Raw genomic sequence first — 25,080 nt, 5'->3', positions numbered from 1 at the left:
AGATTCTCCTTCAGAACTTCATTGCATCAGCACAGAGTTGCACGAAGAAGGCTAAAAGGAACGACTGATTGATACACGAGGCAAGCTCTGCTTGGCCAGAGCTACATCTCTCTGCCTCTTCCTTCTCCTCTCAGGCTCCTGGAGCTGCGTTTTCCCCTGAACAGAGGCCCATGCCCTCTATCAGTCAGTCCTGTGAGGACTGACATCATGTACAATCATGCACGCCCCAAATCCAAAGAATTTTAGAACTTGCATGTTTGGATGCTGCCATTTAGAGCAGGCTCTTGGCTGTATCTAAGCTGTGGAGAATCTCTCTCAGAGACCAAACACCTTGTTTCGCTCTCTTTGTGAAGCCACAGTGTACTTCTGAACATATTTAAATCTCTACTGTCTGCTTCCCTTCAATTCTGGTCCACCTGTAGAGTCCCAGGAAAAGAACTAGGGAAGCGAACAAAATGGGGGGGGGACAGGTCAGCTGCTGTTTTATCTGGCAGGGCGACATGCCACAGACATGTGTATCTAAATTCCCTTCTTCAACAAAATCCCCAGGTGGAGGAAGCTGTTTTAAATAATTTTTAAAGGAAATGACAAAGGCAGTCTTTCATCTCTGTCCTAAGTGAGTATCTGTGACATGGGCTCAGATGTCATTTGGGAGAGACGGAATGAGCTGCTTTGCTAAACCTAGAGCCATAAGGCATCTCTAATTGTGATTTTAAGTTGCCACCATATAAAGTAGAGACCAAGGGAAGATGAAACCATAGAAGTTAAAGCAAGTGGTTTTGTCTTCTGTGCACATGGGGCATGAGGACATGGTGTGCAGAGTTGGGATGGTTGTACCCACAGGACAGTCCTACACCTGACCTACAGCAAGGATAGGAATAAGTGTTGCACGGCACCAAACTGAATTACATGAGCCATTAGGGGAACATGCTGGAGAAGGGATGGTGACTGTCCCTCCAGGACAGGAGGGGATAGGAAGGCTAGAGAGCTCCAGGCAGAACACAAAGAGCAGAAGTATGTAAGTATGTGTAGGGCAGATGGGAAAGGAGGCCTGCCATATGGCTAGAGTCTGGCTAGGTGCGGGGTGGAATCCCTCCCCCCCCATACACATATACATTTTCCCCTTGGCTAAAGCCTGATACCAGCATGCTCCTCAGACTGTCTGCAGCAGATGAGCTACAGACTCATGCCCACCCCCCCCCATCCACATCTATCAGAGTGTGAAAGGCAACATTTGGACCAGGGGTGGCCGGGGAGCAGTGAAAGATGTCCTTCAGGGTGACTGCTAAGACATGGTTTCAAGTGGAAAGGGAAGCACATTTCACAAAAATAAACATAAAAATGAAACATGTTCAAGTAGGAAAAGAAGATGGATTTTGATTTTCAAATGATGTGTGTTCTGAATCCAGTTCTAAAACTTAGTAGTGGTAGGAGGCAGAGGCAGTCTCCTTGCGTGTCCTTCCCACCCCACAGTCCCTCCAATGAGGTAGACAACGTGGCTTTAGCCAGCACACTGTGGGTGGAATAGGCAAGTGTCAGTGTAGGCTAAGATGGTTCCTTGTCATTCTTCCTGTCCTTCTGCCACCTTCCTGCTACATATGGTGTATCAGGTACCAACTGACTTAACTTTCATGGGGACAAAAGGCTTATGGTCTTCATCAGAGAGATAGAACTTCACAATGTTCAACCCACTGGGATTTGGGGAGAGACTTGTTATCCCAGAACCACATTGCTCAAAACCCTAAAATACCAACAGGTAATATATCCTTTGGTCTCATTGTCATATAAATGTCCCAATTTTCTAGGCTTCAGATAACCCAAATGTAAGTCAAGGATGATAATGCATAAATAAAGTTATAAGAATATGATATAAAATTCCTGTTCTAAGCAGTACCTGATGCTTAACTGACATTTAAAGCACAGATTGTGTGTGTGTGTGTGTGTGTGTGTGTGTGTGTGTGTGTGTGTGTGTGTGTATGGTATGTAGATGGTGGACTTACATGTAGCACATGTGTGTAGGCACCTTTGGGGCCCCCTTAGAGCTGGAGTTATAGGTGGTGGTGAGCCACCTGACATGGGTGCTGGGAGCCAAACCTGGGTCCTCTGGAAGAGCAGTAAGCACTCTTGAGTGCTGCGTCATCTCTCCACCTCCATAGCTGGCGTTCCCTTGCTACGACTCTCCAGTAGATTGTTGTTGGCACTGTTATTATGCTAGGGTTATTGCAATCATACAAAAGACACATCAGATACTTTTTAATAAGCAGACAGCCCATCTTGGGATGTGTGTGTGTGTGTGTGCGCGCACACACACACACACACACTCACACACCATTTTGTCTCTAAAGAAACTGAAGCTCAGAAAGGCTGTTCATTCTAAACAACACAGCAAGTAAGCAAATCCGGCCAGGACCCAGAGATAAGGGTGTTTAAGACCAAACCCTCTTATGAGTCCCAGCCACAATTTTCTGACATGAAACTGGAGGCTCAGAGGTGTTTCTAACTTCAGTAAGAACATTTTAACAGCCAAGTGAGAGACCTTCTGCCTTGCCAACGCTATAGTGGGGTGATGATTAGGAAGTGACGGTGACGTTGGGCACAAATGATCTTACTTCTCCCTATAACCCCTACAGTCACCTAGCCAGTGTGCATTGTGACTTGAGAACATGGCAGCTCAAGACACTTGGCAAAGGACAGCGATGGGACTCAAAGGCAGCTGCTCCACAGTGGACAACTAGGTGTCTTGTGTTCTCCATTCTGCCTCTCCAGGAGCTGCCAGTGAGAAGACCCAGAGACTGAAGCTTACAACACCTGACCCATCTGTTCCCTGCCTCTCCCTCTGCTGTTTGGGAGAAGGTAGCAGTGTGGATACTCAGGCAGCTCACACTGACCAGATGGAGCCTATGACCAGCCTTAGAGTCAATGGCAGCCTGCCCGAGAGGTTAGTTCTGCCCCGTCAGAGCCACCCCTCCACGGCACAGATGGCTGGCTTTCCCACAAACCCTTGCAAGTTGTCCAGGTGGATCTGATCACTTCTCCTCCCCTCACACCCTCAGGCAAGTCTGAACTTGTGTAGAAGAAAATGCAAATCAGGATCCTGGGTCCTCCTGCTGCAGTATAGCACTAATAGGAAGACAGTCAGGCACAGTGGACATAGCATGGGACTCCGCCCTCCTCATGCCCAGAGTGACAAGCCTTATGAGGCTACCTAGTTTATATAACAGCTCAGTAGGACCTGAAAGAGCAGTCCTGATGTACAGATGAGGAGATTAAAATTCCTAAAGCTCACTAAAATTAAGTAAGTTACTCAAAGACGTAGGTCAAGTAAATTGAGGCTAATGGAGATTCATTCATTCTCCATAGAACACAGTAGAGGGGGTCTTATGTGTGTACTTTAAAGGAATCTTAAGGGACAATAAAGGGCAGTAAGGGATCTGAATATGATCCAAGCATGTTATATTCAGGTATGAAAATGCCACGATAAAGCTTATTGATGTATGTTCTTAAAGGGGCGGAGTCCTCTGTAATGAACCTCCAAGAGAACGGCTGCCAAGTGTCCCAAGTGTCCCAAACTATGTGGCTACGTGATGTGAGGCAAGAAAGTCAGGGCAGAAGTTGGGATAATGCCAGAAGAGGAAAAGATCCCCACAACTCTAACCCTGCTTGGTCTGACCCTGCACCGAGTCCTTTAAAAGGCTTGCCCATGTCAGTACCTTCCTTACAAGACTGAGTTTTGAGACAGGTATTATTTTTATTATTCCCAATTGACAGATAAGCTTATGGAGAACCAGAAAGGTTAAGAAGAGCACCCACAGTGAGTAAGCCAGAATGAAACTGTGGTCTAGGTGTGGCCCACGAGCCGGCGCTGTCCACCCTGCGATCTCTCAGTCCTCCGCAGGACCCAATAACAAAACGTGTCAAATCTCAGCAAAAGGCTCTAAAACCTTCCAACTCCTCTGCTTGGTGGCCATACAAATGCTCCAGACGGCAGGTACAAGCTAATGCCGCTGACAATACTCGAGGCGAGTTCGCACATCTGGCAGTCAAATGAGTGAAGCTCAAAGCAAATCACATCCCCGAGGCGTAGGACACTCCACAGGGTGAATAACGGGGATTTCATTACAGCTCAAATGGCAGAGAATAAAACTCACCTTATTTAGGGTTTGAAAGAAAGACGCTCAGCAAAGAGCAATGGACCCCAGGAAGCCCCCATGAATTCACCCTCGATTCATTTTGAACTTGAGAACATGAGACGCCTGGGAGGCGAAGCTTCCCTCCTGACTTCCTGTGCTAATAGGGTTCACTTAGCCGATGCATCCAGGGAGAAGCATTGCCGGAAGACTTGGTGTAAGAAGGCAGGGTTAGGCATATCTCAAAACCTTCAGAGCAAAGACAACTGACACATTTGGATATGGAGGTGGAACTTTTCAAAACATGGATGTCTCCCTTTGAAAATAGTTATGTCTCATCTGTCACTGACTTTTCAAAGGGAGACACCCATGTTTTGAAAAGCCAGTAACAGATGAGACACAAGTATGAGACCCCATCTCCCTTCACTGCATAAGCGATACGTGTCTTGTTTTACTCTGGCCATACATCTGTCTAAATGTCAGGAAGCGACCAACACACAGGAACATGCTTTCTTCTAACCTTCCCGAAACTCCAGGCAGGCCGTTGGAAGAACGATTGTGCACGTACCTTGTTAGCCAGACACTGGGGAGGAAATCAAGTTTACAATGAAGTGGTTCCTGAATAGTTCCGTGATTATGAGATCATTTGCATAAATGTTCAAGCTTTGGTTCCTGAATAAATCCCAGTTGGGTAACATCTGACCCCTCATATTCAAAGGTCTCTTGTCTCTTTCACAGTTCGCTTCCAGTTTTAGAACTGATATCAGTGTGTGGACAGAGGACTTGAAAAACCAGAAAGTGCTGGTCTTAGGGCACAGAGGACAATGATGACCTCTAAAGGTTTTGTTTTTGTCATTTGTTGTTATTTTTCTTCACAGAAGGAAGGATGAAGAAAGAAGAAATGCAGGGTTTCTGGATAGACAAAGCATTTATGTGAAGCAGAATGTATGATTGGTTTAATGTGACCCAGAAATGTTGCTGCAGAAGACATGGGGGATGAGAGTGAGCATCTAACCCTCATACTTTCTTCTCTGGAAGGACTGCCTGAGTCACCAGCTACAAAACAAGGGAGCCCCCTTCCCTTCACAGTGCCTGTTAGATAACATGGTGGAACAGAATCAATGACTGCAACTTTGCCTAAATCTTCTCTTCTTCCTCCATCTCCTCAAATTATCATTAAAGAAAAAGGCAAAGGACAGTTACATGAGACACAGTCATTTGAGAGATATAGTAAAGGGGAGAGAGTGTGTGTGTATGTGCAAATGGATTCCATTCTCCATCCCAGGAGCAAATACAAGAAGCTGGAAGCTACAGCACCCCCTCCAAGAAGGAACTGTCCAGGGTCTGAAGGACCCCCTTTTTTTTTATGTGACACCTTTCATGCTTCAGATTTGATCCTGTAGATGCCTTACCTATTCAAGAATAATTTGCACTTCTTCTAAAAGCTCAAAAATGCTGCTAATTCCTACTTAATCAGGCTCACGGAGATGGGCCCAGAAATTTGCATTTCAACAAGCTCTCCAGTTTATTCTGACACACTCAAGATCTGGAGAACTGCTCAGCTAAAGGTTCTTTCTATTTAAAGAGACTTTGCCCACCTCCCTCCAAGTAAAAGACAGCAGTAACAGATGACACAGGGAAAACTGGCACTCGGCGGATAATGCCAGACTTCTCAACTCATTAAATTGTCTCAAGAAAAATGAGCAATACGGCTTAAGCTTTCTTAAAAATCAATGCAGATTCTAATATCTAAACTGTTCGCCGCTTTTTACACCCATGGAGGAAGAAGCTCGCTAGCAAAGAGGCACTATAGTGCCTTAGTGCCTGACAGCGTGGCTTTCCAGCCCCAGCTTCCCAGAGAGGGCCCACCCAGAAGGGAGCCCCATGCTCACCTTGCTTTTTGAAGAGGTTGCTCTGTACGATCTCGTTCATTGACTGTACCTTCTGCTTCTGCAGCTTCTCCGGGGGGATACAGGTGTAGAACTCATACAGGAGCTGGCTGAGGACACGAAAAATAGGATTGGCAGAGATTAGACCCAAGCCACACACCTCATGTCACTGAGGTTCCAACTTGGGCGGTTAGTGCCCTAGGGCCAGAATTGACATCGCTGAGCCTTCCTTACACTTCCAAATCCTGGCAGAGCGCCAGGTGGACAGTGAACCTTCAGTAAACATGCTGATGTTAGCATTGAATAGTAATAGCATCCAAACAGATGTGACAATCTGAAAACAACACCATTAGCCCTGAGTCTTACTGTGTAGCAGATGTGTCACATTTACCCTGTGTCACAAACCTAACACCACGATGTTAGGAAAAGGTATCCCTATGTTTATATTTTACCTATTTATTACTTGGGGGAGTGGGGTTGAGGCGGGTTCTCTTCATGTAGTGAAAGCTGGCTCTGAACCCACAATCCTTTTCCTTCAGCTTGTGTGCTGAGATTACTGGGGAGGACACTATATCAGGTTGAAAAGTGTGGAGAACTAAGGCTAGAAAGGTCAACTAACTTTCCCAAGGTCACACCAGTAAGGCAGCAAAGAAACAAGCATTAAAAACCAGGTTATGATTTTTATTTTTACAAAGTCTGACACATTACTCTGAGGCAGGACCAAGTTCCTCCCCCCATATATAGGATGAGTAAGGTATCCCTCCAAAAAGAATGAGCTCCAAAATGCCAGTTCAAGCACTAGGGATAAATCCTGGCCCCACTGACTACCCAAGCCACACAATTGTCACCCACATTCAGTGGGCCTAGTTTGGTCCTATGCAGGTTCCCTCACTATCAGTCCAGAGTCAGTGAGCTCTCACTAGCTCAGGTCAGCTGTTTCTGTGGGCATCACCATCATGGTCTTGACCCCTTTGCTCATATTATTGCTCCTCCCTCTCTTGAACTGGTTTCCAGAAGCTCGGTCCAGTGCTTCGCTGTGGATCTCTGCATCTGCTTTTATTAGTTGCTGGATGAAGGTTCTATGATGACAATTAAGGTAGTCATCAGATTACAAAGAAAGGCCATTTCAAGCACCCTGTCCACTGTTGCTTAGGGTCTTTGTTGGGGTCATTTTTATGAATTTCTGAGAAATTCCCTGGTGCCATGTTTCTCGCTAGCCCTGTAGTGGCTCCCTGAATTAAGATATCTCTTTCCTTGCTCTCCCTCTCTGTCCTTCCCCCATTGCAACCATCCTGTTCCCTCATGTTCTCCTACCCCCTTAAGCTCTCCCTTCACCCCTTCCCAGTTTTCTCAGGCGTTCTTGTCTAATTCTTCATCCCAGGGGGATCCATGCATGTCTCTCTTAGGGTTCTCCTTGTTACCTAGCTTCTCTGGGGTTGTGGATTTTATAGTCTCATTATCCTTTACTTCATGTCTAATATCCACTTATGAGTACATACTACTTTTGTCTTTCTGTGTCTGGGTTACCTCACTCACTCTCCAAGACATCTTGAAGGGGTGTTGGATTTTGTCAAAGACTTTATTAGCATCTAGTGAGATGATCATATGTTTTTTTTTCTTTCAGTTTATTTATATGGTGGATTACATTAACAGATTTTCATATGTTGAACCATTCCTGATCTCTAGAATAAAGCTGACTTGATTATGGCGGATGGTTGTTTTGATGTGTTCTTGGATTCGGTTTGCCAGTATTTTATTTAGCATTTTTGCATCAATGTTCATGAGGGAGATTGGTCTGTAATTTTCTTTCTTAGTTGAGTCTTTGTGTGATTTGGGTATCAGGGTAACTGTAGTCTGGTAAAACAAAAAGTTTGGTAACATTTCTTCTGTTTCTATTGTGTAAAACAATTTCAGAAGTATAGGTACTAGCTCTTCTTTGAAGTTCTGGTAGACTTCAGCACTGAAACCATCTGGCCCTGGACTTTTTTTGTTGGGAGACTTTTGATGACTGCTTCTATATCCTTAGGAGTTATAGGTCTATCTAAATTGTCTATTGGATCTTGATTTAGTATTGGTATGTGGTACATATCTAAAAAATTGTCCATTTCTTTTAGATTTTTTTTAATTTTGTGGAGTATAGGTTTTTTTAATTTATTTATTTATTAAAGATTTCTGTCTCTTCCCCGCCACCGCCTCCCATTTCCCTCCCCCTCCCCCAATTAAGTTCCCCCCCCCTCAGCCCGAAAAGCAATCAGGGTTCCCTGTCCTGTGGGAAGTCCAAGGAACCCCCACCTCCATCCAGGTCTAGTAAGTTGAGCATCTAAACTGCCTAGGCTCCCACAAAGCCAGTGCGTGCAGTAGGATCAGAAACCCATTGCCATTGTTCTTGAGTTCTCAATAGTCCTCATTGTCCGCTAAAAACATATAGGCATTCTCCTGAATATTAACCTTCAGCAGGCGATGAAAGGAGACAGAGACAGAGACCCACATTGGAGCACCGGACATAAATCTCAAGGTTCAAATCAGGAGCAGAAAGAGAGAGAGCACAAGCAAGGAACTCAGGACCGCAAGGGGTGCACCCACACACTGAGACAATGGGGATGTTCTACTGGGAACTCACCAAGGCCAGCTGGCCTGGGTCTGGAAAAGCCTGGGATAAAACCGGACTCTCCGAACATAGTGGAGTATAGGTTTTGAAAGCATGACCTAATGATTTTTATTTCCCCAGGGTCTGTTATCTCCCTCTTTTCATTTCTAATTGTGTGAATTTGGATATTCTCTTCCTTCTGGTTAGTTTGGATAAGGCTTTGTCTATCTTGTTTTTGCTTTTGTTTTTTTTTCTTGAAGAACCAGCTCTTTGTTCCATTGATTTTTTTTGTATTGTTCTCTTTGTTTCTATCTTATTCATTTCAGCCCTCAATTTGATTATTTTCTGTCATCTACTCCTTCTGGGTGCGTCTGTTTCTTTTTGCTCTAGAGTTTGCAGGTGTGCTGTAAAGTCACTAGTGTGAGATTCCTCCACTTTATGTAGGCACTTAGTGCTATAAACTTTTCTCTTAGCACTGTTTCATAGTGTCCCGTAGGTTTGGGTATGTTGTGCATTCATTTTTGTTGAATTCTAGGAAGTTTTTAATTTCTTTTTTTTTTTTTTTTTGACGCACGGGTGAGTTGGTTGAGCATTGTTCAATTTTCATGAGTTTGTAGGCTTTCTGCAATTAGTGTTGTTGTCAAATTCTAGCCTTAAGCCATGGTGATCCAATAAGATACAGGGTTTTTTTTTCCCCAATTTTTTGGTTATCTGTTGAGTTTTGCTTTGTGACTGTGTGTGTGATCAATTTTAGGAAAGGTTCCATGAGATGTTGAGAAGAAGGTATATTATGTTGTGTTTGGGTGAACTGTTCTATAGATGTCTATGAAGTCCATTTGAGTCATGGCATCTGTTAGTTCTCTTATTTCTGTTAAGATTCTGTCTGGCAGACCTGTCCATTGGTGAGACTGGGGTATTGACATTTCCTACTATTAGTGTGTGGGGTTTGATGTGAATTTAAGCTTTAGTAATGTTACTTTTACAGATGTGAGTATCCTTCTATTTGGAGCATAAAGGTTCAGAATGGAGACTTCATCTCGATGGATTTTTCCTGTGATGAGTATGAAGTGTCCTTCTCTATCTCTTTTGATTGATTTTAATTTGAAGTCTATTTTGTTAGATACCTTGTTTCTCAGGTTCATTTGATTAGAAAATCTTTTCCCAACCTTTTACTCTGAGATAATGTCTGTTTCTGAGGTTGAGGTGTGTTTTTTGTATGCAGCAGATGGATGGGTCCTGTTTCTGTATCTGTTATCTGCGTCTTTTTATAGGTGAATGGAGTCCATTGCCTTTAAGAGATATTAATGACCTGTGATTCTTTATTCCTGTTATTTTTCAGTGGTAGTGTTTGTGTGATTCCCTTTTTTTTTGTGGTTTGTTGGTGTGAGGTGTGAAATTATCTGTTATCTGTGTTTTTGTGTGTGCAGCTAACTTCCTTGGGTTGGAGTTGGTTTGTTCTAGTACTTTCTATAAGGCTGGATTTGTGGATAGGTGTGTCTAATCTTGGCTTTCTTTAAAAGATTGATTTCACTCAAGTTTTTGTCTTTTCCTCCATTTCTTTTAGGAAATTTTTCTTTTCCTCTTTAAGGGTTTCTATCATCTTCATAAAGTTATATTTAAGGTCTATTTCTTCTGCTTCTCCTGGGTTAGGACGTTCAGGTCTTCCTGTTGTAGGACCACTAGATTTTGGTGGTGCCATATTGCTCTTTATGTTGTTGAGTGTGTTCTTACACTTGAGTGTGTTCTTACACTGTTGTCTGCCTAGCTTTTCCTCCAGTGGGTCCGGGTGGGGCCTGGGCTTTTGGGGGTTCCTCTTCCTCCATTTGGATGAGTTGGGACCTGTGGTTTAGGTGGTCATTCTTCTTCCAGGTGCAGGCAGGTCTCTTACTCTAGTTGGTGCTGATATGGTTCTGGGGCTCTTTCAGTTGTAGGCAGAGGGGGCATTCTGGGCCAAGACTCCATTGGTCACCCATGCAGTGGGAGAATGGTTACACACGAGGGGAGGCTGCTCCAGAATCTCTGGTGTTTGGTGGGTGGGGGTTGGGCATGGGATGTGCCTCCCGGGGCTAGGGCCTAGAGAGCAGGGTCCTCCAACTGGGAACTCAGACACTCACCTCTCTAGGGGCAGTCTGTGCCAAGGCTCTAGGGGTCACAGATGCCCTTTTTTTTTTTAAATTGTATCATTTTTACGAGAAGTACTTCAACCAACTGGCTGCATTGCTAAACCACCTTATTTAAAAATGTCTGATACCTAGCAACCCTTTATGGTAAATCTCAAAATCCAAAGGGGGTCCTTAGTATTTTTCAGAAGGCTATGAAAAGATTGAGGTGTTGGAACCAGCACAGGACACCAGAAAGGAGATATCTTTTTCCCACCAGAAATTTAACATCACCTCCCCCAACTATAGCTCTTATCTGCTCACGGTACCCCTAACATCAGTAAAAATTTACATAGTGCGCAGTGGGAGTATGCAGAGAAGTGGAATATAATGAACAGACTTGGTGACGGTTGCCATGACACAGTCTAATGAAGGTCAGTCTATGATATCAAACAAATGAATCAATACAAACGCAATAGGTGTGATGCATGCAGAGAGTTTCAGACAATCGTGGCAAGGGGTAGAAGAAGAAAGCAGGGAGTGGGAGTAGTTTCATTTATTTCTAATAGGCAGAGGCAGTTTTTTCGGGTAGATTAGCACTTAAAGCCTAAGAATGAGGAGCTGCACTGTACAGAAAGGGAAAAGAAAGAAACTGATAAGAAAAACAGCAAACAAACAACAACAAAAAGCTACTGGACCTGTCCTAGCTGGGGCCTGAATGCAGTTCAAAGAACAGCACCTATGCTAATTTCTCAGGCTCCAACATTTGCTGCAATAACAGCAGTAAACTGCAGGAAGGACATGCAAGAATGTTTCTATATCTGAACTTGCTCCCATGTAGAAGGTGTTTTGTTTGTGTTGTATCATCTGTTATCCTATTTGAGAATTTCGGTGGATTTAAGGGAAAGTAACAGCTACAGGTCAGTCTCAGATGCCCCATTCCCACAGCATAATCTCATTAAAAATCATTTGTTCTATGACATGGATGGAGCTAAAAAGGAGAGAACAGAATGAAACCACCAGTCTCCACAATCTCTTTCCCTTTTGCACTTATGGGATTTACCAGGCAAATGTCGGGACCTAAAGCAAACAACCCGTAGGCCGGTGTGCTGTGGAGTGTGCTGCCTCAAACAAACCTGCACGGTCAATTCGTATTCTTTATCTTCAGAGAAGGAGGATGCTTTCATTACATACTGGTTATCATCGAAGCCTGGCGTAATGAAACCGAAACCTCTCACCCTAAGGCCCCTGAGCAAGGCTCCCGCAGTGTTCCCGCCTAGATCTGAAGCTGAGAGTTTGCATAGAGGGCCCTGTTTTTCTTTTCAATCCCTGGTGTGACTGCAGAGCTGGGGAGAGAACATCACAAACTCTCACCTGAGCAACTTGGCATCAAAGACTGTTTCCACATCGTGAAGGACAGACGGGATGTATTTCAGAGCTGCCACCTGGGTGGAACATGAAATAAACACGAGTGATGTCCACATCCCACACCTCTGTGCTGCTGAGCGAGACACTTTGTGACACGAGGCAGATCAGAGAATGACCTGCATCCCAGACTCTTCGATAATCACTCAAGGCTCCAGGGGCCATGCATTCCTTTGTGCACACAAGAGAACTCACAGGCGAGGAGGATGGCCTATCTAGTAAACAAGTTCCTACACAAATATAAGGAGCCAAGTTCAGGTCCCCAACATCCATGCAAAAGGCTTAGTTCTCTGAGAACCTGGAAACCAGGAGATGCCAGAACCCCAATGTCTAATCTACCAGTGAACTCTGACTTTCATGGAGATCCTCTGTTCTAGTGATAAAACACTGGCCAGTAATGACTTACGGGGTTTATTTCACCATGCCAGTTGTGGTACACCATTGAAGCAGAAGCCACAGATAGACGAGGCTTGTTGGTTCACTCGCAGACTCATGGCTAGCTGGCTCTCTTACATAGTCCAGGACCACCCGCCCAGGGAATGGTACTGCCAACAGTGGACTGGGCCCTACTGTTATATAAGTTAACAATCAAGCCCATCCACAGACCACTGATCTGGGCAATTCCTCAATCAAGACTTCCCTTCCCCACTGACTCTCAGTGTGTCAGGCCCACAGTTAAAGCTAACTAGAATTAACCCTGTCACAAAAATAAGGTGAAGGGCAAAAGAGGAAGCCACTGATGTCAACACATGACCTCCACAAGTGCTCTTGCACATGCTCACACACGTAAACACACACACACATGCACAGGGAAATCACAATATAAAAACGCAGAAACATGAGTAAAATGTTGGAAGCAACTTGACTCTCTGATGGGATTCTGGTTCCATACCTTCTTAGCCATGTAACTTTGGACAAAGACATCTTTACTGTGTCGATTTCTGTATTATGTGAGGCATCAAAGCTGGGCATAAAGCATATTTGGGGTGCTTAATAATGGACACCTCTCTTACAAGGTGCTGTGCTTGAGCTGATTTGCTGGCGGCTAGGGTGATTTGAATGGAGTTATGTGTATTTTCTCTCTGTAGTCACTATAGTGGACAGAAACCAGTGCAGGTGTCAATAATAGTATGTTTTGATCCAGTGACTGGGCTAAGAAAACTGGACAGGAAGATGGATTTTCTTTTCTTCTCTTTATCCAGTGGTATGAACCACTTCCCATCCCCTGGAAGGAATACAGTTTGCTTAGCAGTGGGCAACCTACAATTTCAGCAGAAGCCATAGGTCATATAGAAGGAGCGTAATGACTAAGGGGCTAGTGGAAGGGTGTGCTTTTATTTCCTCTGTGCTCTTTATGATACCAAAATATGTCATCCTTCTGCAATCACTCTAGAATAAACATAGCAACAATTACTTTCTTCAAGAATCTCTTGGGATGGGAAGAATGGTTGAGTAGGTACACCGCCATGCCTGATGGCCTGCGTTCCACTCCCTGGGTCTACACAGTGTAAGGCAAGAACCGACATCCACACTTGAACTAAGGTATGTGCACACACGTGCACACAAGCACTCACAAATAAAAATACGATTTAAAAAACTTACCCCTAGATATATGCAAATGAGCTTCTTAAATAAAAAATTTATATTGGGGCAAATACTGTGCTGAACACTGCAAATATATTATCATCTTAATCACAGCCCTACAGGGGCTATGGGGTTTTCAAAGACAAGGAAACCTGATTGCAACAAGATTCAGCAACTTGCTGCAGGTTACTATGGAGTCAGGGTTTGGATTCAGGCAGCTACTCCGAGAGGGACTCCTGTGACCTCTGAATGCCATAGCCGCCTTACTCACACAACAGCCCCACTCCAGCCCTGCTTCCTTTTCTCCCTGATTATAATTTCTAAAAGACGGCACTACATTTTAGTTGTAAAAGAAAATCACACAAAATAAGGGTGAAAATTGCCTCTCAAATCCCCATCTTCATCTTAGCTCCAGTCTCTGTGCCCCAGAAGAAAACAGTTAACATCACAGTGAGTTTCCTTCTGCTCTTCTTGAACACATATGAACACATATACATACATGTGTGTATGTATGCATGTGTGTGAATATATATATTCTTTCTACTAGATCCTTAGCATGCTGTCTCTTGGAGCACATTCTCTTAATTTCTGACCCCCATTCACAAAGCCCAATGGGTACACATGCTTCCTTCACCTTACCATGTCCATGGACTAGGTTATTTCCATTTTCCTAATTATAAAAACCACACTAAGGAGACAGTTAATATTTGAAAAACTGTATACAACCCTATAAAAATTCCTATAGAACAGATTGCTTGAAGACAAATTATTGCATCAAACTTCATATGCATATAAATTTTAGAACTTGCCAAATGATCTTGAAAGAGGCAGTAAGCAATTTCTCTTTACTGCTTCTCTATTTCCCCAAGTCCTTGCTAACACTGAATATGCAATCTTCGCAATGTGATGAACAACTCGACACTGTAATTTTAAAAGTCTTTGGTTACCAGCATTATCAGCCATCTTTTCTATATTTAATAAATATCTGTATTAACTAACCTTCTTGCTCATATCTTTTCTCCTATTCGTTCAGGTGATCCTTTTTCTTACTTGATTACAGAATTCTCTATGCATCAACATTAACCTTTTTTACAGTAATACATTTTGCCGGAGTTTTCTCCAGCTTTCCCTGGAGTCTGATGAGTATATTTTAGCTTTGTTTATCATATCTTTTATTGCACAGAGATATTCTAAATTTGCTTGCTGTCATGCATGTGTTAGATGCTGTTCTTTAAATTTATTAAATCTGTAGTCTAGAAATCACTCTTTCAACTCTAGATCATAAGAAGAAGCAGCCAATGTTTTAATCTATGCCTTCATGGGCACTCATACCCAACAAGATGGTGTTACATGTTCGAGAGAAATGGGAAGTTTGTAATCAAGCCATTTCAAGTAATAGTGGTGAAGACAATTATAAACTGGAGAGATTTTTGCTGTTGTTTTCAACAACTACAGAGCTTTCTAGGGCTTTAATGTGCTCTGAATCATGACATACGTCTAGGCAGTCACAGGTACACAGGACATTACAACCTAGTTGGTCAAGGACCATCTTGATCAGGAAGCACCAGGCAGATGTAGGAAAATTCAATGTCCTCAGGACCCAGCGTGCAAGAGGAAGGTGTGATGGGGATCACACAGTGGGCTAGAAGTGATGAGCTGCTTTTACTCAGTTGTTATGATGCTGTGATAGCAAATGGGACTTGTCTGTAGGTCACATTCTCTCAAAGTATAAAGAGACCCTCAAACTGTGGCTATAACCCAGGAAATAGTTGTCTAAACACATCAAGAAAACAGCTCCTTTTTTTCACTATTATTATCAAAGAACACAGAACCCACAGAGACCTAGCTATAGATCCCATCTCCCCATCTGGCCCCTGTATTAGATTGGGTCCATTTGACATGCCCAAGTGTCGACATCATCAGGTGGGGTAAAGGAGGATGATGTCATTTAAAGCACATCGTTATGATGCTCAGCACACCCGCCCTGCTAAGGTCAACCAAATCTCCCATATACTGCCCTCATTCTCCAGTGCCTAGATGCAATACAATGTGCCTTATCATTGTTAAGACACAAAACTCTCGGCAAGCTGAGGAAAGCCAGGAAGAGAGTGTCTATGGTAGGGCTCTGGCTTTGGGGAGCTAGGCTTCCCTTCAGATCTGTGAAGTCATTCAACAGGGTCTGCATCTCTGGGAGTTGACATAAACCCAAACATCTCTACACAGGAGCTCTCTCAGGAATAGCAAGGCTTATCCAAAGGAGCCCACCTCCTGATCTCCCAACCCTGGGCTAGTAAGAAATTCAAATAAATCATGTAGCTGCCGCCTCTGATTCAGAGGATGCTTGTTAACACAGTGGGAAGGTAGGAAAGCTCATCTGGTCCAGACAGCCCCACTGAGAAAAGGAAAGCATGCAGTTCTCTTGTCTGGTGAGAAGAGCATACTTGAGAAATTGGCCAAAGCTACTGTGATGGTTTAAAAGAAAATGGTCCCAAAGGGAGTGGCACTAATGGGAGGTGTGGCCTTGTTGGAGTAGGTGTGGTCTTATCAGAGGAACTGTGTCACTGTGGAGGCGGGCTTTGAGGTTTCATCTAAGCTCAAGATACCACCCAGGGTCCCAGTTAACTCCTATTGCCTTCTGATCAAGATGAAGTCATCGCCATGTTTGCCTGCACGCTGCCATGCTCCCTGCCATGATGATAATGAACTAAACTTTTGAAAATGTAAGCCACCAACTCAATTAAATGTTTTACTTTATAAGAGTTACCGTGTTCATGGTGTCCCTTCACAGTAATAGAAACCCTAACTAAGACAGCTACTGTCTGACCTAGCACTAATCACAAGAGCCCTGTCTATAGTCTTCCTTTGAAATATCTGAGCTGACTACAGTAGCTGACTACTACCACCACCAACTCCTAGAAAGAAACAGGCCAGTCACATCATTTATTGGAGACCTCTACCTGTTGCGTGTCTGAGGCCTGGAAACTGGACACAGACTGGCTTTGTGGATAGGCTAGCCACCCAGGTATGGCACAGCTTAACTGTAACTTACTGCTGCTGCCCTTACATCTACTGTTACACATCAAATGTTATTGAATAGTTTTTACTTCCATTCTGTAGTATATGTTCCTATATTGCCACATTATTTTAAATATACACGCACACATAGTATGGTACCGATGTACTCATGTAATAGAACTATTATTCATAGGGTTTCCAAGTAGGAACCATTACTGGAAAGTTCCTATGTACCACATACCTTACACAAAATATCTTGTTTAATTTTAATAACTATTCTGATCAGAAGAATACTGTCATCCCAGTTTACCAGTGAGGAAATTGTGGTACTTGTGGTACATAGCTGTTAAAAAAAATGACAGAAGTCATAGTGACAAGCCAGGATGTGTCCCAGACAGCCCAGCTGACACTTAACCAGCAGGCTTTCCTATTGCCCTTCAAGCTGAATGAAAGGCCTCTGTCTTGGCAAACTAGGGCATTTCTGTAGGGTGTAGAAGGGTGATTTGGGAAAGAAATGGATTAAAACTACTACATATTTTGTCCATTTTCTATTTTGAACAGAAGTACAGTTTTGCTGACATTCATGAAGTCAAGGACCCTCCTTATCACACACACATACACATACATACATACATACATACACACACACACACACACACACACATATAGTCAAAAGAATGAACATCAGGAATACTTTAACCAGATCAATAAGTAATCTCATAGAAACAATTGAATTTTCTTCCTTCCTCTGTCAAAGGCAAGATACAACCCTTGAGAAGAGACCTGTACCCAGCCCTGACACAATGCTTGTCTGTCTCAGACACAGGAAGATGCTAGAATTCAGTACTTTCTAGATCAGTGGTTTTCAACCTTCCTAATGCTGAGACCCTCTAATACTGTTTCTCATGTTGTAGCCACTCCCAACTATAAAATTATTTTTGTTGCTATTTCATAACCGTAACTTTGCTACTCTTACGAATCATAATGTTAAATATCCGATATGTGGGATATTTGATATGTAACCCCAAAAGAAGTCAAGACCCACAGGTTCAGAACCACTGGTCTAGATAGCTATGACCTAGAACTGATCAACAACCTTGGCCAGGGAGGAAAGAGTAGAAACAGTACCAGACAATTGATCTCCAAACTCTGAGGGGCTTCTATGTTGAGTGTTTCCAGGTATATATTAATTCTACCCCCACCCTAAGTGGCTACCATTGCTACCAACAGATAAGGCATTATTTCTAGACATGTATATGAGGAATACACAATCACAAAACAAAGCTTGACATCATTCTCATCCTGTTACTACAGGTATTTCAAGCAAACACTAGTTCCTCTCTGCCAAGTTTCAAGTCTTTTAAAGGTTTAGCCAGAAGACAGACAGTCGAGGTCCATGGAAATAGGAGATACAGTGTCACAGGAATTCACCACAGCATGGCTGCATGAAGGCCACTTCCTTGGAGATACTGAACTGTCTTGGGGGAAAGCAGATGCACCGCTGCCTCAAGGTTTGCTCGTTGCTGCAGTCCTTGGCTGTGAATCCAGGCTGTATAAAATTAGAGCTGAGGCTCCTGGTCATCACCGAATAACCTCCAAAAAACAGTGTCCGTTTATAAACAGAATATATTTCATGGTTTAGACACTGAAAGGACCAGAGGACTCTTAAACATGAGTTTTTCCATCTTTTCTACAACTCAATATCACGTTGGACCCCAAGACTGGCAGGAAGCAATAGGACTCCGTGCTTAAAGTAGCAGGGTATAGGCTAATGATGTAGCCCAGAGATAGATTCCTTGCCTACTATGGGCAAGACCAAGATTTGATCCTGAGCATGGTGGGGAGGGGGAAGGAGAAGTAGAAGCAACCAAAGCCACAGTAGCAGCATGAAAAGGTAGGCTGTCTGCCTTCAAGTTCAAAAAGAAGTCTACAGCTGTATTCCGTGCTCCCATTACCTGACCAGCAAAATGAAGAAAACACAGTTGCTTAACCATTTAGTGTTGGCATGAAGATCACATTTACAAAACAAACAAAGGAAACCACAGCTGTTTTGTTTGTTTATTTTGTTCTTTTTTTCTTCCAAGACAGGGTTTCTCCATAACTTTGGAGCCTATCCTGGAACTAGCTCTTGTAGACCAGGCTGGCCTCGAACTTACAGAGATCTGCCTGCCTCTGCCTCTCTAGTGCTGGGATTAAAGGCGTGTGCCACCACCGCCCAGCTTTCACTCCAGCTTTTTGATTGGGACAAATTTGCCACAGAATCAGTCATTTCCAAACATTACCCCAAGCATGAAATATGTGGTTGAAGAAACAGGACACATTTAAAATAATCCCTTGAAGATCCAAAGAAAAATTCCTGGTTTTTTGTTTTGGTTTGTTTGTTTTTGTTTTTATAAATACAGAATCTCATCTCCCTTGCTCTGGGAATATTCAGGATGTAATCTGTGAGCCACATCTCAGGAATGGGTGATTATTGGCCTGTTAGTTTGGACATCTAGGAATTTTATACCAAATAAAAGGGAAAATCAAGCTATTCTAAAGCAGCTTGCCTTCATGACTGGACATCTGACCATCTTACTCTTGTGTGGCTTTTGTCAAAAGATTTGGATCTTTAATGGAGCTAGTCTACCCTACCATAGATGGTGACTGAGCAATCAAACTCAGCTTTGCTGCGGCTTTCATTCAAATCTAAGAACAAGCCACTCATGGCTGTGGTTAAGTTACTCAGCCTCTCCAAGTCTCCCTTTCCGCATCTTCAAAGCCGAGATAGAATATTTGCGTTACAAGGTGTTGTTGCAAAGATCAAAGGAACTAACAATATCTGTAAAGTTTCTACTTAATAACATGGCATGTAACAAGTGATAAAACACAAAAGAAACAGACCAAACACAAAAGGAAGACAGGAGCCTGTTTTTACCATGCTGTTCATTCTACCAATAGGTGTTTGAGGTATTTACTGTTGCCAGCTGCTGGTGAAAGCCCCCACCTTTCTGGGCACTCCAACAGCTGTCAGCATGAATGCCAGAAAGACATGCAAGGGAGCATGGCATTGCAAACCAGCTATTCACTTCATTCTGCTGGTACCATCACAATGGGTATTACACAGTATCATGAATGGAGAGGAAAAGGTGACAATGGCCTGCTCAATTATCACCATGTTCCCTTCGCTCGGTGCAGCTACATGTAGATCGTGAGTGTGGACTGTTGAGCCTGGCAATCTGCCCTCAGTGTCATCAACCCTTAAGACACAGCTTGTGTACACCGAGACTTCCGAACACGTGACCTATTAATGAAAAAAATGCTCAGAAGACTTTAGCCCAAATCATTCCCTTGGTACAGAGAAAACATTGACTTCGGAGACAGGAGGCCTTGATGGCATTAAATACTAGCTCACCCGCCCGCCTACCACTTTGGGCAGGTCTAATTTGGGGCAAACTTATTAATTTATAAGCCTCTGTGAACACTGGGGACCATGGTTCCCTGCAGATTTCTGATTAGATTAATAACACCGTACGTGAAGAGCCGAGCTCCACACCAGCCATATATTAGGTACTCAAGCCCTGGAAGGCATTTGCTTTGTTTTTCTTTTTTCTTTTATTTTTTTCTATTCTGAACAACTGGCTTTCACGTCATGGTTTTGAGTGAGTTGTTGCCATGCCAACAAAGAATAAAGAAAACCACAGAAAATACCTCACAAAGCCAGAGGAGTCTTCAGAACAGAAAATAACTTGCTTAAGCCCCAACACTCACAATGGACAAAGCCAAGATTTGAACTAGACCCTCTTCACTTATAACTAAGGCAATCTTGAACAAGGGATTCTGCCCTAAGAGGCTACCTAGGGGCAAATGTTCAGTTTGGAGCAGAAATGGAAATGAGGGGCATTCTCATACAGAATTGCCTGTGGGCCAATAGGAGAGAAGCAATTCCTCAACTGAGATTCCCTATGCCTAGATAGCTCTATGTCAAGGTGACCAAAACTAGCCAGCACAATGACTAACAATTATTTGCTAAATTAATTTAATTGCTAGAAGGTGTAACAAGCCTGCATTTTGTGTTTTCCACAGATTACTTCCTTTAACCCTACAAAAATTCCTCGCAGTGCGATTTGACTTCTTATTTTACAAAAGTAAAAAATCGAGGCCTAGAAAACAAGATGATATGCTTAACACTGAAGGGAACACGGCCATGTGTGGAAGACTGACTTCCCACTAAGGCTTCTCAGCATCAAAGTCAGTGCACCCTCATACTGTGAAGGCCATAGACTGTAGAAGATTCCTTGTGTAGGGTTTGCCAGCATGATCTTGACCTCCCGCCTGTGTTGAGCCCATTCCTCACTCCGTAAAACAGGCTTACATTGTCTTCCCATGGTACTGCTCTTAATACTTGAGATGACTCTAAATCCCTCCTGATAACTTTTCAGGAGCCATATAAATAGCAGGAAAGTACCTTTGACTTTATGCAAATCCCTGAAGCTAAATTTGGCCATTGGAGCAAATTTTTAAAAACGAGATAAAGCCCCATTTGCATGGCGCAGGGGTGGAAGTCTCGAGAAGAAACCAGCATAATCAGGAAGAGCAAGGCTTTTCTAACAGTTTGCAGACAATAAGAACCGGACTCAAATGACTTATGCACAAAGCATAGCAAACGCATTAGTTTCACACGGTTGTACGGCATTTTATAATCTGTTCTTTTGCAGAGATTGTTTCTTGCATCCTCCTCAAAGAGTGCAGTGTTCTATATGAAGAATCAGAGGCTGAGAAGTTGCATGATCTACATAATAAATAGTCCATACAATCCATAAAGAACATTCCCTTTAACCCAGGCTCCTGATAGATAAATGCTCACTCCCCGCTCTCCGTTCCCTGACTATCTCATTTCTTTCTTCTTTCCCTACCCTACTCTTTTCTTTTCTCACCCCCCCCCCCAAAATATACCTGCAGTTCATCACAAGGAATCGGGTGTAAAAACTGGACAAAATAGCTCTAGGATGGCCTCCTACTCTGTCTTCATGGCACTTCTACCTATCTGGGCCTTGGCTCCATTCTACTGTCCTCCGGAGAGCTTTCTCTCTCGGCTCATTTCTGCTTGAAGATTCTCTCGTGGGAACTGGTCATCCTTGCCCCTCACTGGTTATCCTACCCCTCCCGCTGCTCCTACCACTGTGCAGCCTCTGGATGATACAGGCCAGGTGGGAGCCAAGCCCACCCACGCCTCATTTCAGGCTACCCCTGTTTTAGCTGTCTGTTTTGTTATAGTAGTTTTAAGAATATAGAAACTACGTTTTTAAAGCAGCAAGGGGAATATTGGGAAGGCATTTTTAAAGCTGGCAAAAAGAAAAGAGGGGTGAAAACTGTAAAGTCAGAGGTCCTAACTAACTCAAGGACATGGTCTCTATGGTGGGCACTGAATGAATGGTGTCAAGCATGGTTGAGTGCAATTGTTGGAGCTTTGTTTTAAGAGCTGGGCAAGAAGATCTAAATCCTGGCCAACCCCCTTGCCGGAAATGAAGATTCAAGGAGGGCTGTCACCTGGCTGGACTGCAGCTCCCACACTGATGCTATGCATTTGTTCATCCCACCACCTTTTATCCAGTACCCACATCAGGACCCTCAGAAGCGCTGAGGATATAAGGATGCATGACTCAGGGACCTGTCTATTATTTACAGATTCTCAATTTTCATTAAATTCAAAGAAACACATAGATCAGTTGTTCCCAAACTTTGCTTCATGCTAAAATCTCCTAGGGAGTTTTCTAACCATCACTACCCCCATTATCCTAGCCACAGTCTGTACCAGTTAAATAAGAAAACCCAATGATGATAATTAGGCATCTAAATTTATTAATGGTCTTATGTGCAAAGTTTGGTACTCAAGGCACCAGCAGCAATGCCCCTAGGCAGATGTTACCTCTGTCTCGTCACCTCCTTACTCCCTGAATGCTCCTTTATTAATAATTCCAGCCAGAGATGAGGTGATCCTGGGCAGGCATCATGGCTATTCAAATTAGCAGCTAAAAGGATAATGGAGGTTTTGTTTGTTTTGTTTTAGAAGCAATCTGCATTAACTCATTGATCCAGATAAATGTGTTTGGGTTTTCTCTATTCAGAAAACATCAGGCCAACCTCCACCCCAGCTCCAGTCCTTGGGAGTTAAGGCTGTGAAACTTCAATCACAAGTTGCTAATTTTCCCCCAACACAGAGAGAGCTTTCAAGATGTCAACAGATTTGTATAGTGGGTGGGTGAGTACCAGGAACCTCTGTTAGATGACCCATCCTCTACCTTAGCCATTGAGGAGACTCTTTAATCCCAAGAGGATACCTGAGCTGATGGTGATGAGAACTAAAAGCAGACTATCGTGCCCCAGTGAAAAAGACCGCCACACTTCCAGCCTCACCATTGGAAGAAGCCAGGTTTAGCTTCTTTCTCTCTAGATAGCAAAAGCTTCAGAATTATTTCAAAGGGAAATACTTATACATCCATGGGAAACAATACATCAGTTTCCTCCCATCAGCGGAGCCCCTGGTCCTCACAATCCTAAAAGCACATTGCCGGTTCAGCCCTTCAACTGACATCAGACAAAAGCATACAGTTCTGAGCATGCGGTCAACATTGGGTAGCCAAGGGCAAACGTGGAGGAATCTTTCTGTCGCATGAACCAACCTGCAGAAGGATGGTGGTTTTATACTGGCTTTTCATCAGGTTGTTGATAGATTCAAAGAGCCGTCTCATAGATTCTTCAAACTCCATCTGTTCTTTGCCTTCATAAAGCCTGTAAGAAGACACATCTGGGTCATTCTCAAGCCAGTTGGCCAGACATCTGAAAGTGTGCACCAGCCCCAACCTTCATTTCCAATGTGGGAGATGAGGGCTTGTGGGGAGAGTGAGGAGCTGATGCTGTAGCTGACACAGAGAGGAGCCTCAGGTGCTCCATGCTAACAGGCATCTTTGGACCCATGGAATGTTATAAACCTGCCCGTCTTTCACCTTCTTTTTCCTTTGAAAATCCACAAAGAAAGGAAGGCGATCTGAGACCTTGGGTTTTCAGTCTTTTGGAAACCCCCCAGAAAATACTTTCAAGTGTGCTGTCCTTTCTACTTAGCCACCACCTACTAGTCACTTGAACTCCCACAGCCTCTCCTGGGGTCATGGCCAATGCTCTCCTGTCCCCTCAATTCAGAAGAACACTTATTACCTATTTTAAAACTGCATTCCTCTGATTATAAAGATCCTTTGTTGTCATTGTAAAAACTAATGTTAAGATAACAGGAAAATATAATTTACAAAACATAGCCTCGTTCACCTAACCAAGGGGATCAGCTTCTATGGGCATGGTGGTGTTTGTCCTTCCAAGGACTCGGGTCCTTTCGTAATATAAACATGGGCTGCTGCCTGGAAGCCATTCCCTCACAGAGCCCTGAGTCTCTTCCCACAGCCCTGCTCAGCCCATAGCTTCTCCAAACAAGCTTTTTATCAGCAAGCATGCAATATCCACAGGCTAATCTGTGGCATCCAGTGTGAAGCGCACACAAGAGCACTCTTGTCCTCAGCTCAGATAAAGAGTGCCTCTCCTGTCACAGCCCACACGTCAGGAACCAGCCTGAGCCTGTTCTGGTAAAGGTGCTTTCCTGAGATAAAGCACTGACACACTTAAATGGGTTTGTTTGCTCCCCTTCCCCAACAGGCCAGCCAATCGCAGCCACTTCACTACTGTCTCCTCCGTGAGATCTCCACCTAATCTCACCTTCTTCTTTCTACCTTCCTCTGGCTCTCTGCCTCAGCTTGCCATCTTCAGCCTCTCTCTCTCTCTCTCTCTCTCTCTCTCTCTCTCTCTCTCTCTCTCTCTCTCTCTCTGGGTCTGGGTCTTGTCTGTCCTCCCCTCTGCCCCTTGTATTCTAATGACATCACTCTTTTCCTGTCTTCATCCCTCTGTCTTCCTCACTTCCTGCCCTACTGGCCCATCTCTTACTCTTTCCCCTGCTAATAGAAAGCATCAATCTATCAATGTGGCTCTTTCTGGTTTGTGGCACTGAGTTTGTCCACTCCCTCCCAGACTCATTAAACCTACTGATTGGCTGCCCAGGATTTCTGCACAGATGTCTTCTCTCTGAATAAGACATCCTGCCCTGTATATTTGGATGAGTGATGGAAGTGGTTTTGAACAGGCCCTCTTCATGAACCCACCTGCTCCGCTCACAAAGATAGTGTCCAGCCACAGTTTTCTCTGCTGGATGACCTACCCAGCTTCCCCCTACCCTCCATAACCAAGAAGTCACATCGGAATTCTTCCCCCTACCTGTGGGATTTGGCATTTTTATTTAAAAGGAAAATATTATTGTGGGTCTTATTGGGGCT

General features: G+C 43.7%; 1 protein-coding gene across 1 annotated transcript in view; it reads right to left on the bottom strand.

The window, feature by feature from the left end:
- Positions 1–25,080, bottom strand: part of Dock2 (dedicator of cytokinesis 2) — a 400,319-nt gene that overhangs the window by 270,354 nt on the left and 104,885 nt on the right. The window contains exons 23-25 of the mRNA XM_075941339.1: positions 23,389–23,497; positions 12,077–12,147; positions 6,020–6,126 (exon numbers count right to left, since the gene is read on the bottom strand). Of these exons, the coding sequence (XP_075797454.1) occupies positions 6,020–6,126; positions 12,077–12,147; positions 23,389–23,497 (287 nt within the window). The remainder of the gene's footprint in view (positions 1–6,019; positions 6,127–12,076; positions 12,148–23,388; positions 23,498–25,080) is intronic.

The sequence above is a fragment of the Microtus pennsylvanicus genome, chromosome 11 (genome assembly GCF_037038515.1).
Source record: "Microtus pennsylvanicus isolate mMicPen1 chromosome 11, mMicPen1.hap1, whole genome shotgun sequence".
In the NCBI taxonomy this organism is placed as follows: domain Eukaryota; kingdom Metazoa; phylum Chordata; class Mammalia; order Rodentia; family Cricetidae; genus Microtus; species Microtus pennsylvanicus.
The sequence above is the reverse complement of the archived record's forward strand: the minus strand, read 5'-3'. Positions and strand labels throughout refer to the sequence as shown.